At 41.6% G+C, this 18,757-nt stretch overlaps 1 protein-coding gene across 1 annotated transcript in view; it reads left to right on the forward strand.

Moving 5' to 3' along the window:
• The first annotated feature begins 12,774 nt into the window (after positions 1–12,774).
• The window catches only part of LOC131938730 (glycine receptor subunit alpha-2), a 33,179-nt gene continuing 27,196 nt past the window's right edge, over positions 12,775–18,757 (forward strand). The window contains exons 1-2 of the mRNA XM_059296871.1: positions 12,775–12,920; positions 18,219–18,289. Coding sequence (XP_059152854.1) covers positions 12,775–12,920; positions 18,219–18,289 — 217 coding nt within the window. The remainder of the gene's footprint in view (positions 12,921–18,218; positions 18,290–18,757) is intronic.

Here is an 18,757-nt window from a genome sequence, read left to right on the forward strand (position 1 = left end):
TAGTTTTTAAGTCATATTCGTCGGACAGTTTTGTTGCTCTATGGACTGTAGTAATCTATTGACTGTAGACCACGGACAAAAATCAACCGGTCTATCATCTCGCGCCGTTGTTTCTTTTGGCTCACGTTTTTAGAGGGACAAGGAGAAAATGTCCTCCATCTAAAATTTATGGGTCCTGCGTGCAAGCAGCCACCGGGTACAACCAACGGGTACAACCACCGGGTACAACCAACGGGTACAACCAACGGGTACAACCAGCGGGTACAACCAGCGGGTACAACCAGCGGTACAACCAGTGGGTACAACCTTACTATCAGCGTTCATTAGCACCTGCCTAATTAATGACAGGTTAAACACGGGCCGTGGTGAACTTGCTACTCACTTATGCATCACATCTGGAGCGTGTCCAACTCCTGGCTCCAAGACTTCATTAACAATACAGAATGGCAGACGACAAACAATTTTATTTCTTACATAGGCGAGTTGTAAAAAGTCAAGAAATTCATTTTGTCTCTGTTTTTTTAGCATCAATTTGCGATTTCTTATATAGACATAAAAACATGTCAGAAAAATCATTCATGTTGTTTACTGTTGGAGTTTGTTTGGGTATCCATAGATAGGCCATCAAGAAATCCCCAAACCTAAGCAGTCATAAACACGGTAGTTGTTGGATGTGGTTGTGGTAGTTGTTGGATGTGGTTGTGATAGTTGTTGGATGTGGTTGTGGTAGTTGTTGGATGTGGTTGTGGTAGATGTTGGATGTGGCTGTGGTAGTTGATGGATGTGGTTGTGGTAGTTGTTGGATGTGGTTGCAGTAGTTGTTGGATGTGGTTGTGGTAGTTGTTGGATGTGGTTGTGATAGTTGTTGGATGTGGTTAGTGGTTGGATGTGGCTGTGGTAGTTGTTGGATGTGGCTGTGGTAGTTGTTGGATGTGGTTGTGGTAGTTGTTGGATGTGGTTGCGGTAGTTGTTGGATGTGGTTGTGGTAGTTGTTGGATGTGGTTGTGGTAGTTGTTGGATGTGGCTGTGGTAGTTGTTGGATGTGGTTGTGGTAGCTGTTGGATGTGGTTGCGGTAGTTGTTGGATGTGGCTGTGATAGTTGTTGGATGTGGTTGTGGTAGTTGTTGGATGTGGTAGTTGTTGGATGTGGTTGCGGTAGTTGTTGGATGTGGTTGTGATAGTTGTTGGATGTGGTTGTGGTAGTTGTTGGATGTGGCTGTGGTAGTTGTTGGATGTGGTTGTGGTAGTTGTTGGATGTAGTTGCGGTAGTTGTTGGATGTGGTTGTGGTAGTTGTTGGATGTGGTTGTGTATGGTAGTTGTTGGATGTGGTTGTGGTAGTTGTTGGATGTGGTTGTGGTAGTTGTTGGATGTGGTTGTGGTAGTTGTTGGATGTGGTAGTTGTTGGATGTGGTAGTTGTTGGATGTGGTTGTGGAAGTTGTTGGATTTGGTTGCGGATGTGGTTGTGGTAGTTGTTTGATCAGATCATGATTAAGTTCGTCTGTCAGTTGTCTGACACAAACCAGCTAGGGACCAGACAGTTGTCACACTATCATCATGTAGTGGAGGGTGGGGTGTTCTAGTGTGGGGTGTTCTAGTGTAGGGTGTCCTAGTGTGGGGTGTTCTAGTGTGGGGTGTTTTAGTGTGGGGTGGGCTAGTGTGGGGTGTCCTAGTGTGGGGTGTTCTAGTGTGGGGTGGGCTAGTGTGGGGTGTTCTAGTGTGGGATGTCTAGTGTAGGGTGTCCTAGTGTGGGGTGTTCTAGTGTGGGGTGTTCTAGTGTGGGGTGGGCTAGTGTGGGGTGTCCTAGTTTGGGGTGTTCTAGTGTGGGGTGGGCTAGTGTGGGGTGTTTTAGTGTGGGGTGTTTTAGTGTGGGGTGTTCTAGTGTGGGGTGGGCTAGTGTGGGGTGTCCTAGTGTGGGGTGTTCTAGTGTGGGGTGTTTTAGTGTGGGGTGTTTTAGTGTGGGGTGTTCTAGTGTGGGGTGTTTTAGTGTGGTGTGGATTGGTTAGGGGTCGTGTCGGGTAATTACCTCATGAACATTGCATCAGAAACAAAAACGTTTAGCCGAACCAAAAAAATATTTGTGGCCGAACTTAGGGCAGAAAAAAAGTTTTCTAACGTGTCTAATACAACAAACCAGCTGTACAAAAAAACCAAAGAACAGATGCTGATAATCAGATTACTGGGGGTCAGGTTCTACAGCACAAGAACTGATATGAGAAAATATTTCCTAATGTGCACCTTTGACCCGCCACGGCTCACCCACCCCAGGAGGAGGGGAAGGGGGTGGACAATCAATGTGCCAAGGTTCTGTCAGAGAACTTGACATGCTCTGGAATCTTCTGGAACATCTCACCAGGAGGGTCACAGCGACCTAATCACGTGTCCTACAAGTAGGGCAATAGCAACAATGACTGGCAAACATACAGAGGAGTTTTATGACGTGAGACACTAAACACGGAGGGCCACAAAAAACTCAGCTCTGATCTAATACCCAGCAAGTAATCTCTCATCCATGCCAACATTATACACATTCACATCTACCATCATAAAACTTCAAGGCTTCATTTATTTGTTGTCAGACAAAACATGCTGCTGTGCGCGCTAACGACACCTGTGATTTACAATAAAAGATCCCCTTGATGACGGTTGATGGTCTGTAGACAGGTATGTCGGAACGGACATTCGCATGTCATACTCTGGGGATGATGATCTGTAGACAGATGTCAGAAGTGACATTCGCATGTCATACTCTGGGGATGATGATCTGTAGACAGATGTCAGAAGTGACATTCGCATGTCATACTCTGGCATGGCGCCGACAGGTGCCGATCATCACATTTTAGCACCGTCAATTACACCTTCTTATCGCTTACCTCAACCATCCTATCGCTTACATAATGTACCTCAACCATCCTATCGCTTACATAATGTACCTCAACCATCCTATCGCTTACATAATGTACCTCAACCATCCTATCGCTTACAGAATGTACGTGAACCACCTTATCATTATGTACCTAAAGAGCGTCTTTCTCTAGTTGGGTATGGTGCCTAAGAAATTATCTACCTTTATTTTTGTTTTAATTAAATACAAAGTATCTTGTAAGTAAATACATTTACATTTACTTACATGATTACACACTTATAAACATCTGTGCAATTATATATATATATATATATATATATATATATATATATATATATATATATATATATATATATATATATATATATATATATATACCCAAAAAAGTCAAACAGAAACTCTCACACAAACTACAGTCATCTGTGAGTGTGAATTCGGTTTAAAACAAACCACAAGACATAAACCCCAGTAACAAACGCGACAACCCCCAGCCCTCACCCCCAGTTGCAACCCTCTTCTCCCCCACCCACCTACCCTAACCTGATTACAGCCTAGCGCTAATCCACTGGCAGATTAACCACTAATCTGCTGGTATTAAGGTTAGCCCACAGCTGCACCAAGAAAAAGAAAGTCTAATTCAATTAACAAAACGGTCGCTGAAAATAGCGATAAAATAGGATGGTATAATCTAATTAATTAAAGCCGACTTAACACTACATGAGTGTAGTACCTTATATCCAAGTTTACACGATGGATTTAACTAAAAGAAAAGTTTTAAAATAGAAGTCTGTCTTTAGGTTTAGAAAATGTCTGTCTATGTCCAAACAAATGTACGACATGTAAAATGTATCTGTGACAACGTTAAAACAAGGATTAGCCTAAAACAGCTGGTAATCTCTAAGGAAGGGGGTTGTCAGTAAGGAAGGTGGTTGTCAGTACCATGGGACGAGAGAATGAATTATTTAACACGAGAAATAGAAGTCAGGGGAGAGAATCTCAATTAACTACTCGAAATGATGGCCGGGTTATCTTATCATGATAGTAGTCCTAGGGATTCGACGTCATAATTGAACATTTTCGTTCTTTGGAGGGACGGTGGATTTGTTACGGTAGTGCCCAAATAATTTATAGTTCTACCCAAATAGTTCATAGTTCTATCCAAACAGTTCATAGTTCTACCCAAATAGTTCATAGTTCTACTCAAATAGTTCATAGTTCTACCCAAATAGTTCATAGTTCTACTCAAATAGTTCATAGTTCTACCCAACTAGTTCATAGTTCTACCCAAATAGTTCATAGTTCTACCCAAATAGTTCATAGTTCTACCCAAATAGTTCATAGTTCTACCCAAATAGTTCATAGTTCTAATCTAATAGTTCATAGTTCTACCCAAATAGTTCATAGTTCTAATCTAATAGTTCATAGTTCTACCTAAATAGTTCATAGTTCTACCCTAATAGTTCATAGTTCTACCCAAATAGTTCATAGTTCTACCCAAATAGTTCATAGTTCTACCCAAATAGTTCATAGTTCTACCCAAATAGTTCAGAGTTCTAATCTAATAGTTCATAGTTCTACCCAAATAGTTCATAGTTCTAATCTAATAGTTCATAGTTCTACCCAAATAGTTCATAGTTCTAATCTAATAGTTCATAGTTCTACCCAAATAGTTCACAGTTCTCCCCTCATACAAACCATCTCAACTGCCGCGACTAATTTAGTCACCTCATCTCCACTGTGTACCGATAAAATTGTTGCCCCAAATCCCTGGCGTCTGAAGATCAATACAATAAAAGCGGTGTTAGGTTTTATTCATTCCTCAGCCCAGTAATAAAAAGTATCACAAAGACAGACCCAGTAATGAAAAGTATCACAAAGACAGGCCAGTAATAAAAAGTATCACAAAGACAGGCTAGTAATAAAAAGTATCACAAAGACAGCCTAGTAATAAAAAGTATCACAAAGACAGACCCAGTAATAAAAAGTATCACAAAGACAGGCCAGTAATAAAAAGTATCACAAAGACAAGCCTAGTAATAAAAAGTATCACAAAGACAGGCTAGTAATAAAAAGTATCACAAAGACAAGCCCAGAAATAAAAAGTATCACAAACACAGGCCCAGAAATAAAAAGTATCACAAAGACGTCCCAGTAATAAAAAAAGTATCACAAAGACAGGCCAGTAATAAAAAGTATCACAAAGACAGGCTAGTAATAAAAAGTATCACAAAGACAAGCCTAGTAATAAAAAGTATCACAAAGACAGGCCAGTAATAAAAAGTATCACAAAGACAAGCCCAGAAATAAAAAGTATCACAAACACAGGCCCAGAAATAAAAAGTATCACAAAGACGTCCCAGTAATAAAAAAGTATCACAAAGACAGGGCCAGTAGTAAAAAGTATCACAAACACAGGCCCAGTAATAAAAAGTATCACAAAGACAGGCCCAGTAATAAAAAAGTATCACAAAGACAGGCCAGTAATAAAAAGTATCACAAAGACAGGCTAGTAATAAAAAGTATCACAAAGACGTCCCAGTAATAAAAAGTATCACAAAGACAGGCCAGTAATAAAAAGTATCACAAAGACAGGCTAGTAATAAAAAGTATCACAAAGACAAGCCTAGTAATAAAAAGTATCACAAAGACAGGCCAGTAATAAAAAGTATCACAAAGACAAGCCCAGAAATAAAAAGTATCACAAACACAGGCCCAGAAATAAAAAGTATCACAAAGACGTCCCAGTAATAAAAAAGTATCACAAAGACAGGGCCAGTAGTAAAAAGTATCACAAACACAGGCCCAGTAATAAAAAGTATCACAAAGACGTCCCAGTAATAAAAAAGTATCACAAAGACAGGCCAGTAATAAAAAGTATCACAAAGACAGGCTAGTAATAAAAAGTATCACAAAGACGTCCCAGTAATAAAAAGTATCACAAAGACAGGCCAGTAATAAAAAGTATCACAAAGACAGACCCAGTAATGAAAAGTATCACAAAGACAGGCCAGTAATAAAAAGTATCACAAAGACAGGCTAGTAATAAAAAGTATCACAAAGACAGCCTAGTAATAAAAAGTATCACAAAGACAGACCCAGTAATAAAAAGTATCACAAAGACAGGCCAGTAATAAAAAGTATCACAAAGACAAGCCTAGTAATAAAAAGTATCACAAAGACAGGCTAGTAATAAAAAGTATCACAAAGACAAGCCCAGAAATAAAAAGTATCACAAACACAGGCCCAGAAATAAAAAGTATCACAAAGACGTCCCAGTAATAAAAAAAGTATCACAAAGACAGGCCAGTAATAAAAAGTATCACAAAGACAGGCTAGTAATAAAAAGTATCACAAAGACAAGCCTAGTAATAAAAAGTATCACAAAGACAGGCCAGTAATAAAAAGTATCACAAAGACAAGCCCAGAAATAAAAAGTATCACAAACACAGGCCCAGAAATAAAAAGTATCACAAAGACGTCCCAGTAATAAAAAAGTATCACAAAGACAGGGCCAGTAGTAAAAAGTATCACAAACACAGGCCCAGTAATAAAAAGTATCACAAAGACAGGCCCAGTAATAAAAAGTATCACAAAGACAGGCTAGTAATAAAAAGTATCACAAAGACAAGCCTAGTAATAAAAAGTATCACAAAGACAGGCTAGTAATAAAAAGTATCACAAAGACAAGCCCAGAAATAAAAAGTATCACAAACACAGGCCCAGAAATAAAAAGTATCACAAAGACGTCCCAGTAATAAAAAAGTATCACAAAGACAGGGCCAGTAGTAAAAAGTATCACAAACACAGGCCCAGTAATAAAAAGTATCACAAAGACAGGCCCAGTAATAAAAAGTATCACAAAGACAAGCCCAGTAATGAAAAGTATCACAAAGACAGGCCCAGTAATGAAAATTATCACAAAGACAGACCAGTAATAAAAAGTATCACAAAGACAACCCAGTAATAAAAAAGTATCACAAAGACAGGCCCAGTAATAAAAAGTATCACAAAGACAGGCACGTTTCCCGTACAATATTAATGATCTCCTTTTGTTTGCCAGTCATTACCCAGCAGCCCCCACCCCCAACCCTCCCCACTTATGTTCCCTGCCTAATCACTTGTCCCATACCTCTTTATGATTCTTGATTACAGCAACTCTTCTACCCCCCCCCCCGTCTGTCATCCCTCACCCAATAGCTGGCATATAGACCTCGAGTTACCCTCGGCTTTGGTGTGTGGTTGGTGTGTGGTTGGTGTGTGGTTGGTGTGTGGTTGGTGTGTGGTTTACCCAACTGCTCACTCGCCGAGATCTAGGGGATTAGAGGCACTCACTCAGCGGACACGTGTGTTCCATGGTCGTGTGTGCTACTACACACACTGTGCTACTGGTCATCGTGTGCTATCATGTGCTACACGGTGTGCTAAATGTGTGCTTTACAAGTATGTGCTATGACGTGTTATAATATAAAGTGATGTCATCTGTGCTCTAAGTTTACCCGATACAAGTGTTGTGTAGGTACTGGTGTTGTGTAGGTACTGGTGTCGTGTGTCGTGTAGGGACTTGTGTCGTGTAGGGACTTGTGTCGTGTAGGTACTGGTGTCGTGTAGGTACTGGTGTCGTGTGTCGTATAGGGACTTGTGTCGTGTAGGGACTTGTGTCGTGTGTCGTATAGGGACTTGTGTCGTGTAGGGACTTGTGTCGTGTAGGGACTGGTGTCGTGTAGGTACTGGTGTCTTGTGTCGTATAGGGACTTGTGTCGTGTAGGGACTTGTGTCGTGTAGGGACTTGTGTCGTGTAGGTACTGGTGTCGTGTAGGTACTGGTGTCGTGTGTCGTGTAGGGACTTGTGTCGTGTAGGGACTTGTGTCGTGTAGGTACTGGTGTCGTGTAGGTACTGGTGTCGTGTAGGTACTGGTGTCGTGTGTCGTATAGGGACTTGTGTCGTGTAGGGACTTGTGTCGTGTGTCGTATAGGGACTTGTGTCGTATAGGGACTTGTGTCGTGTAGGTACTGGTGTCGTGTAGGTACTGGTGTCGTGTAGGGTGTCGTGTAGGCACTGGTGTCGTGTAGGTACTGGTGTCGTGTCGTGTAGGTACTGGTGTCGTGTAGGTACTGGTGTCGTGTAGGTACTGGTGTCGTATAGGTACTGGTGTCGTGTAGGTACTGGTGTCGTGTAGGTACTGGTGTCGTGTCGGTACTGGTGTCGTGTAGGTACTGGTGTCGTGTAGGGTGTCGTGTAGGGTGTCGTGTAGGTACTGGTGTCGTGTAGGTACTGGTGTCGTGTAGGTACTGGTGTCGTGTAGGTACTGGTGTCGTGTAGGTACTGGTGTCGTGTAGGTACTGGTGTCGTGTAGGTACTGGTGTCGTGTAGGTACTGGTGTCGTGTAGGTACTGGTGTCGTGTAGGTACTGGTGTCGTGTAGGTACTGGTGTCGTGTAGGTACTGGTGTCGTGTAGGTACTGGTGTAGTGAAGTCGTGCCTTTAGCTAATCAGATTAAAGTTGATAGTTTACAATAAATGGTTGTCACTGAATGGTTGTCGCTAAATAGTTGGTCTCACCGGATGGTTGTCACTAGATGGTTGGTCTGAACGGATGGTTGTCACCTGATGGTTTTCACTAGATGGTTGGTCTCTAGATGGTTGCCACGTGGTAGTTGGTCTCTAGATGGTTGTCACCAGGTGGTTGTCACCAGATGGTTGTCACGTGGTGGTTGGTCTCTAGATGGTTGTCACTAGACTGTTGATCTCACCTGATGGTTGTCACCAGATGGTTGTCACGTGGTGGTTGGTCTCTAGATGGTTGTCACCTGATGGTTGTCACCAGATGGTTGTCACGTGGTGGTTGGTCTCTAGATGGTTGTCACTAGACTGTTGATCTCACCTGATGGTTGTCACCAGATGGTTGTCACGTGGTGGTTGGTCTCTAGATGGTTGTCACCTCCTGTAAGTTTCCCAGACATCCAGGTGTGAGAGCCGCCATGTGTGATGACGTCAGACATTGAAGCTCAGCCGCCATCATGATCGGGGAGATAACTCCTCAATTATTGACCCCCATCTCTTGATTTGATTGTCGCCTCCTACCCCCACCCCCTCCACACCCAAACTTTTGTTTAAAGCCTGCGTTAGAAGAAAAATAGATTTAATTTAATTTGATTTGATTTGTGTGTAAATGACGCTCCTGTGTAGATCTACTATAAAAACAAAGCGGATTCCCAGCGTGAATTTACCTGCACTCACATTCACAAATTTGATGTTTTAAAAATCTGATGTTTTAAAATCTGATTATTGCCGTACACCGTGCCAGAATATTTTCACCTGCATGTGTGCTGAGCTGACTGTATACGACCCGACCATACAGCCCTACAGACCCGACCCGCCCCACCGCGCCAACTGCTGTATGTATCACTTGCAGGTTTCTCTCCTCGACCAAAACAACGGCCCTATTTCCCCTGGGATATTATTTTCTTGCAGCTCAAAGACACCCAGCACCGCCCGGTCTTTTACCCTACTTAGCATACCCTTTGTGTCGTCTGCTAATGGAGATAGATAACTCCCTCCCCACACACCCCCTTCAAAAACAGCCCTACCGTACCCTTATCTTCTGTGTATGTTCATATTGATTTGGTCTGCATCTGATCTTGCTGCCCAGTCTAAACGCAATGCACGAAAACCGGATATTCAAGTCACGAGGTGAATAGAGAAAACGTCCTTAACCTCAATGTGTTGTATATCAACCAACATTTCTACGACACGGTCAACACATCGAAACAATCCTCCTGTAGTTTAAAACACACACACACACACACACTCACACACACATACATACACATTTAGAAGCTATTCGAATTTTCTTTTACAACTTTTTCAAAAAGAAAAGATTCCGTTTTTCCATTTGAATGTACATGTCAAGTCAATTTGGCATTTGATTTGTCACAATTATGTGCGTGTCTGTCCAATTGGTGTTACAATTGTAAACTTAATGCACTGGCGTTGGTCAGTTATGTTAACTTAATGCACTGGCGTTGGTCAGTTAAGAAATGTAAACTTAATGCACTAGCGTTGGTCAGACGTTTCTTGCCTCTCTGTTGGTCTGTTATACCAAAAACGTGATCTCACGACCATTCCTGAAATCGAAATAGCGAGTTAAAGGTTCACAATCTCCAATAATTGAGATTCCTATAACGGTAAGTAAAATCCTAAGACGTAAACCATATCGCAGCCCTACCAAACTTTTGTTTTCGTGTGGTCAGGGGAAATCTTTATTTTGTATTTGTCCGCTTTTAATTTGTAATGTAATATCGTGTCTGCTATTTTTTCACTAGACAATAACAAAAGTAACGCCGGGAAACAAATTAGCTGGCTGTCAGCCTACAAATGGAAAACTCATCAACATCAGGGATGTCGTTAGACGTTGAATTTTTTGTTCAAGTTGTTTTCTAGACTTGTTGCTGTAATTTGACTAGACTGGCTAACTTTTGTCAACAGTAGTGAGACTGATCACTGGCTACCTCTGGCCAACAGAAAGGTGGTGACCTCTTGTGGCCTAGCTACCTCCGGTCACAAGACACACATAAACTACCGTCTACCCTGGCCATCTAATATGTAATGACCGCTGTCGATCAGTTTAATAATGTCCGACTTGTTGAATAATTTCCCCATTTATCCGCTCCCGTAGGACGAGTTGTCCGGTCTCAGGAGCAGAACAATTCTGTCTGAGAAATATTTGGCCGTCTGCTTCTTTTTTTTTTTTTTTTTTTTTTTTTTTTTTGGCCGCTTGGTCTGTCTGTCTTTTTTACATTTTAAAGAATTTTTATTGTCTGGCCATTTTTGTGCCTTTAAACTTTTTTTCCTCTGTCGTTTTTGTTTTCTTTTAAACCTTGTCTGTGCATTTTGAGTTGTTTTTTTTTAAATTTTGTTTCTTTTCCTGTTTTTGTGTCGCTTCTTTTTTTAAATATTGAAAACACACCCAGGCCTAGCTCCAAACCAGTCGTGTTTTTTAAACAAAACTCTGCTATAAGTTAAATATAATTACCATACTCTGCTATCGGTGAAACCTAAACTACTTCTCTTTCTCTGTTCTGTCGGGGCTTTCAATTTTGAAAAAAAAAATCGTGCAAACAACGATATTGTACCGGTAATATTTGCCGATCGCTTGTTTCACTAAACACAAACTAAACCAACGTGTATACAATTCTCTGATCAGCTTCATAAAACTCCTAACCCTGAAACTGTTGAAACGGTCAGGCTCCAACTCCCCCTCCCCCCCCCCCCTTGGCTACTGGTGTTTGTTTTTGTTTATCATCAAGCTGTAACAGAATTAAACTTAGCATCTTCTATGAACAGGATGGGTTACCTACTCTAAGCTTTTAAAAAAAAATTGTCCTTTCAAAAAAAAAAACTACTTAAAGAATTGAAAAAAAGTTGTTCTTTTTCCTATTTTTTTTCTTTTTTTACTTTCTAATTTAAAAAAGTGTAGCAACTGATGGCATGAACGACCTCGGGGTTTAAACTAGTGTTTAATGAATTATTGATGCTGCTCCGGCGTACAGTTGATTCAATATCCGGTTGTCTTTGTGCGGTAGGCCTGCGCGCGTCAATTGAAAACTGGGAGTCTCGCAATGCGAGACGTGTAGTTCCGTGTCTCGCGACTTCTATAATTACAGTGAGCAGCTCGCGTTGTGTTGTGGGTAGACTTGTAAGGAAATAGAGCTGTGAAGTCAGTGTCGTGAGGTCCAATAGCAGCTCATATAGCAGTAATTGATGGCTCAGTTTTTATGTAGCCAATATGGGGGTAGCGGGTAGCAAACAGCTTAAGTTGTCGTGTTTCATAGCGGAGTTGTCGTGTTTAGTGGAGTTGACGTATTTCAGTGGAGTTGACGTGTGCAATGTAAACAAATTTCTCCTGTGATATTTCGTGAGTGCTAAATTTTTTCTTGTAGTTAAATGATATGCTGATGCGAATTTAAATAATTCGAGTTATGGTATATTGCTGTATAAAGTAATTACACTGTGTGATGCTTTTTATCATAAGTGTTTTACGATGTGATGTTTTGATATTTTTATACGAATTTAAGAACGTGATGTAATATTTTATTATAAGAATAACATCTCCAAGATTGTTCTAGACTTATAGCTTCACGATTAATAAACTGATTGCTAAGTTACATTAGAGTTTTAGCTTGAAGATTTCCGTCTAGCCGATACTTCTTACACGTGCGTCACGTAAAGGATTAGGGTTCGAGTCCAACAGAGTGGAGCTTTGTTTTCATAATCCAGCCCTGCTTACATCGCGTCTCAATTCTCATTTTACTTAGTGGATGTGGCGGGTATCGGGCTGTGGGGGTGGGGGAGTCTGGGTAGATGAAATGAGACGGTAACATCATAGGGTGGGGTGGGGAGTCTGGGTAGATGAAATGAGACGATAACATCATAGGGTGAAGTAGGGCCGAGGTCTGGTTAGGGGCGAGGTATTGGGTAGGGGCAGGTGGGGGGGGGGGGGTACAGCTTGATGCCAGGGGCTACTGTAGACATCGGAAGACGACGCCAGTGCTGTCGTATTTAACCGTCCGCAGTTAGGAATCTTGCAGGTTTTGTACAGGTTTAGTTCAGGTTTTGTGCAGGTATATTTGAAGTTTAGTGCATGTTACTTCAGGGTTACTTCTGATATTTCTTGTGAATCGTGATACTTATCTCAACTTTGTTTGAATTAGAAAGTGTCAGCACTTGTTGTTCCATACATTGGAACTGAGGTAGAGACAACAAACTGTAGCACATTGTTAGCAGGGTCAAATTTTCGAGCATATTTATTGGAAGACTCGACCCTTGACCGTGATATAGGTTTAAATAACTGGTAGCGTGGATGAAATTTTTGACGTGATTCGTGTGGTGAAGTAGCTAGACACATCGACCATGTTGCCCAGACCAAAAGCTGTCCTGCTGTTGTCGAGAGCTGTCCTGCTGTTATCGCTGCTGTCGGCTGTCGTGTCCACGACTGGTGACCGGAGACACAAACACAAGAAACGTCACGACAAGGAGAGGCTTGTCGGGTTGCCAAGGTAACGGGAACACTTTTTTCTCCATTTTGTAAAGTCTAGAAATTTTTTTTGTATCCTCTTGAGCCGAGTAAGTGTAAGCTTCACGACATTGAGTAGATTTTATAGCCACGTGATAGGGCATTAACCAACAGAATAAGATCTACTTGACCCCAACGTAAAAGGTTAAACTATCTCTTGAGTTGATCTAAAACACCTAACCAAAACCTGAATCCAAACTAAACTGCCAACTATTTGAACTCTCCATCCGTACAGACGAACCTACCCAATATAAAAATCAAATTTTTACCCTGATGAACAGAGAACTTGAACCTTCAAATTCTTACACTGACTGGTGCCTCAAGTTTTCTTTGGGGCATGTTCGGGTGTATTGCTTAAGTTTCTTGAGTCGACCCACCCCAGCGACTACAACTACCACACCAACGAGCGCACAAACCAGTACCAACATTCAATATTTATCATCTCAGTTTTCAACAAATTGATTTTTTTCCTAACACAAACATCAGACAGACCACATGGAGCTTCGTCTGCTATTATTGTTTACATTTTTTTTGGGGGGAGGGGGGGGGGGGGGCTTTGTTTTTAAATTTATTTTATTTTCAAATATTTCTCGAAGGCCTGTTCATGAAAAATTCAGTTTTATTTTTATCACCGTCTGCCACATTCTAAAGAAAACAATGACATCACCTTAAGCAAAACTATGACACAATGACCCCCACCCCTCCTCCCGTGCTGTTTAACAGATGCATTAACAGACGCCCTAACGCCCCCTCCCCACACCCATCATTTACCTAGTTGGATGATCCATCAAAACTAGACCTTCCATCCATTGCTGCTTCATCTGATGGTACGCTGTTAAGGCTGCAGTGGCTGGTTGGAAGTCAAGACTGACATCTAGTGAGCTAAAACCTTGAGCTAAAACCTTGAGCTAAAACCTTGAGCTAAAAACTTGAGCTAAAAACTCAACAAAAAATATTGTGTGTGATGGCTGGACAGTGTCAGTGATGTCATCAGCGACACGCCCCTCGTCCTTGGCCCTGCCCCCCACCCAGCGGCTCCACATGCTGATACCATCCGGTTATTTCCGTCCCACTGGGCTCAGGGAGGGGAGCCCGGAGCCCGGTGACTGACGTCATCAGTGCAAGATCTCGGACGTGTCTGACTAACGTCCTCAACGTTGGCGTGGACGTGTTTGTCTCATAGCTCTGCCCTCTCTATCTATCTCTGTCTCACTCTCTGTCTGTCTCACAGCTCTACTCTCTCCCTCTAACTCACTCTGTCTCTCTCCCCCTCTCTCTCTTTCTCTCCCTCTCTTTGTCTCTCCAGCTAAGTGTAACACCGTGGTCCGCCATATTTGTAACCTTGACCCCACGATCTGAATGTGCTCTCAGGACAACACACGAAGTCAGTTTGACACGGACACGTTCATGACCCAACACATAACACAACGCAAGACAAAAACACAAGGACACTGAAACACGACATCAACCAGAGCCCCAACACGATACAGTTTCCTGTCTACTTGCCCCAACTTGACAGGTATCTTCAGAGTTCTCTGTCCTGCTGCAGTATGGGCCACCAACTACAGCTCTCTAGAGTTCTCTCTCCTACTGGAGTTTGGGCCACCAACTACAGCTCTCCAGAGTTCTCTGTCCTGCTGGAGTATGGGCCACCAACTACAGCGAGTTCTCTGTCCTGCTGGAGTATGGGCCACCAACTACAGCTCTCCAGAGTTCTCTGTCCTGCCGGAGTATGGGCCACCAACTACAGCTCTCCAGTTCTCTGTCCTGCTGGAGTATGGGCCACCAAATACAGCTCTCCAGAGTTCTCTGTCCTGCTGGAGTATGAGCCACCAAATACAGCTCTCCAGAGTTCTCTGTCCTGCTGGAGTATAGTCCATCCGTCCCCGCTGATTAACTTTTTACCCATTTTGATGGTCTCTGCCCAACAAAGCATTTCTTTTTCCGCAACTTTTTTTCCCCATTGTTTTCTATAAATCCCCAGCGTAAAGACATCGATAAATAAAATAAACCACCAGTACAAAGCACCGATAACGTGATCGTTGTTGTTAAACATCGCAGATAAAAGTGTTAATTTAGAAGTTATTGAGCACAAAGCAAGACACGCATACATATTTTACGGAGTTGAAACCTAATTTCCTTTGTCCATAGAGCGCTCCAACGTTTTTTATAGGCGCCATATTGGTCTCACGTTTTCGTTTGGTTTGTTCTGCTGCCCCCGACAGTCAGACTTTAACAACCAACATTTGTGTTTACTGTTAGTATGGAATGACGAATGAACAGCCATACCATGTGTGTTCCGCTCCCCACCTATACTCCCCCCACCCGACGTACCCCCTAGTGACGCCAACAAACGTGAAGGTCCTACAGGCATTAAACCAAGTTATGAAAAACTTAAACCTTGCTGTCCACTGACCACCCAACTGGAACTGGATCTAAAAGCATCAAGACAATACAATCAACTATCGGCAGACATCAAGTAAACATCAATAATCAAGTACTGTGTCACACCGCCCTAACACCGCTCAACATGCCGGGTTTTTTCACACTTTACTCAAACACTTGCCAGTTTTTCACTGTACTTTGACCACTTGCCAGTTTTACACTGTACTTTGACCACTTGCCAGCTTCCCTCCCCGTGACAAAACCTGGCATTAGAATTCCCTTGTGGCGACATCTCGATAAGTGGTACCAGTCACGCTTGATTAGTCTAGCGTGACCAACTTAAGTCCAGTTTGTGTGTAGTTAATTAGCGAGAGACCAACTTGCTGGCTAATTGCTACATTTCTCTACCAACACAAAACATTACTGACAGACTAACCTCCATTGAACAAATATCCAGTATTTCTTACAAACTTTTTTTTTGGGGGGGGGGGGAGGGGGGGACTAAGGAAGAAACTGCAAATATCTTAAACTCATTATTGGATACTAAAAACGTCTTACGTTTTAACTTTCCTTACTTGACCGGGCTGCTAAATGTTTGATCCACTTTAGGGTACACCTAAAGTACCGCTGTCCTGGTTTTCGTAGATCTGGTGTGGGGAGGTGTGGGGAGGCCATATTGTACCTGTTAATTAACTACACCTGTTGTCTCTGGTAATCATTAAAACAGCACAACTGATTATGTCATTAGGATAATTAACCGTCAGAAAAAAACTGCATTTCTCGACTTAACGGTATTACCTTCCACTATTGATGCTGGACATTAAGACAATGACATCAAAGATTGGCCTAAAACATGACATCTGACATGAAGACAATGACATCAAACGTTGGCCTAAAACATGACATCTGACATTAAGACAATGACATCAAACCTTAGTCTAAAACATGACATCTGACATTAAGACAATGACATCAAACCTTGGTCTAAAACATGACATCTGACATTAAGACAATGACATCAAACCTTGGTCTAAAACATGACATCTGACATTAAGACAATGACATCCAACGTTGGCCTAAAACATGACATCTGAAATTAAGACAATGACATCAAACGTTGGTCTAAAACATGACATCTGACATTAAGACAATGACATCAAACATTGGCCTAAAACATGACATCTGACATTAAGACAATGACATCAAACCTTGGTCTAAAACATGACATCTGACATTAAGACAATGACATCAAACGTTGGCCGAAAACATGACATCTGACATTAAGACAATGACATCAAACCTTGGTCTAAAACATGACATCTGACATTAAGACAATGACATCAATCCTTGGTCTAAAACATGACATCTGACATTAAGACAATGACATCAAACGTTGGCCTAAAACATGACATCTGACATTAAGACAATGACATCAAACATTGGCCTAAAACATGACATCTGACCTTAAGACAATGACATCAAACGTTGGCCTAAAAGATGACATCTGACATTAAGACAATGACATCAAACGTTGGCCTAAAAGATGACATCTGTCAGTTAGACAATGACATCAAACGTTGGCCTAAAACATGACATCTGACATTAAGACAATGACATCAAACGTTGGCCTAAAACATGACATCTGACATTAAGACAATGACATCAAACGTTGACCTAAAAGATGACATTTGTCAGTTAGACAATGACATCAAACGTTGGCCTAAAACATGACACCTGAAATAGAGACTATATCAAATAAATCTGCGATCTTTATACTCAGTATATCAGGTAAATCTGCGACCTTTGAACTCAGTATATCATGTAAATCTGCGATCTTTATACTCAGTATATCAGCTAAATCTGCGACCTTTGAACTCAGTATATCAGCTAAAGCTGCGACCTTTGAACTCAGTATATCAGCTAAAACTTCGACATTTGAACATAAGATATATCAGCTAAAATACTGACAATATAGATCTAACGCCGCATATAAAGTACTTGCAGAACACAGCTTGTTCAAGCACACGTTTATTGTGTGATGTGGTAGGGTAGACAGACAGACAGACAGACAGACAGACATCTTCTGATAGAATATGACATCTGGAACCGTGCTATGGTAGGGTAGACAGACAGACAGACAGACAGACAGACAGACAGACAGACAGACAGACAGACAGAAATCTTCTGATAGAATATGACATCTGGAACCGTGCTAGGGTAGACAGACAGACAGACAGACAGACAGACAGACAGACAGACAGACAGACAGACAGACAGACAGACGTCTTCTGATAGAATATGACATCTGGAACCGTGCTAGAGATGAAACAGACGATACCTGGCTGTAGCCTTCACACGACATAGGCTTCAGACGTTTAACAATTGTGGGATAACGTCACTAGACAGTTGTGTGTGGGTGTTTGTGTGTTTTTATGTGTTCGTGTATGTGTTGTACGCCATTAAGCAGAAGTGACATTGATGTTATGTTATCAAACCCCAGCCTTCACAACAAGACAATAAAAATAGGAGCGTATGTTATCTCTCCTGGTCAGTCCTGTGGTCCGTTGTCCTGTGGTCAATTGTCCTGTGGTCAATTGTCCTGTGGTCAATTGTCCTGTGGTCGATTGTCCTGTGGTCAGATGTCCTGTGGTCAATTGTCCTGCTGTCAATTGTCCTGCAGTCAATTGTCCTGTGGTCAGTTGTCCTGTGATCTAATGTCCTGTGGTCAATTGTCCTGTGGTCGATTGTCCTGTGGTCAGATGTCCTGGGGTCAGTTGTCCTGTGGTCAATTGTCTTGTGGTCAGTAGTCCTGTGATCTAATGTCCTGTGGTCGATTGTCCTGTGGTCAATTGTCCTGTGGTCAATTGTCCTAACCCTCGACTTTTCTCTCCTCCAGACAGGACGTCCTACAGATCCTGATCGAGAACTCGACCTACAACCCCAGGATATCTCCGGACTACGAGCAAGGTACAATTTCAGTTTAATGTTAGAGCAAGGTACAATTTTAGTTTAATGTTAGAGCAAGGTACAATTTTAGTTTAATGTTAGAGCAAGGTACAATTTTAGTTTAATGTTAGAGCAAGGTACAATTTTAGTTTAATGTTAGAGCAAGGTACAATTTTAGTTTAATGTTAGAGCAAGGTACAATTTTAGTTTAATGTTAGAGCAAGGTACAATTTTAGTTTAATGTTAGAGCAAGGTACAATTTTAGTTTAATGTTAGAGCAAGGTACAATTTTAGTTTAATGTTAGAGCAAGGTACAATTTTAGTTTAATGTTAGAGCAAGGTACAATTTTAGTTTAATGTTAGAGCAAGGTACAATTTTAGTTTAATGTTAGAGCAAGGTACAATTTTAGTTTAATGTTAGAGCAAGGTACAATTTTAGTTTAATGTTAATGCAAGGTACAATTTTAGTTTAATGTTAGAGCAAGGTAC

Source organism: Physella acuta, unplaced genomic scaffold, assembly GCF_028476545.2.
Source record: "Physella acuta isolate Inbredline_101_S28 unplaced genomic scaffold, ASM2847654v3 ptg000017l, whole genome shotgun sequence".
NCBI lineage: Eukaryota > Metazoa > Mollusca > Gastropoda > Physidae > Physella > Physella acuta.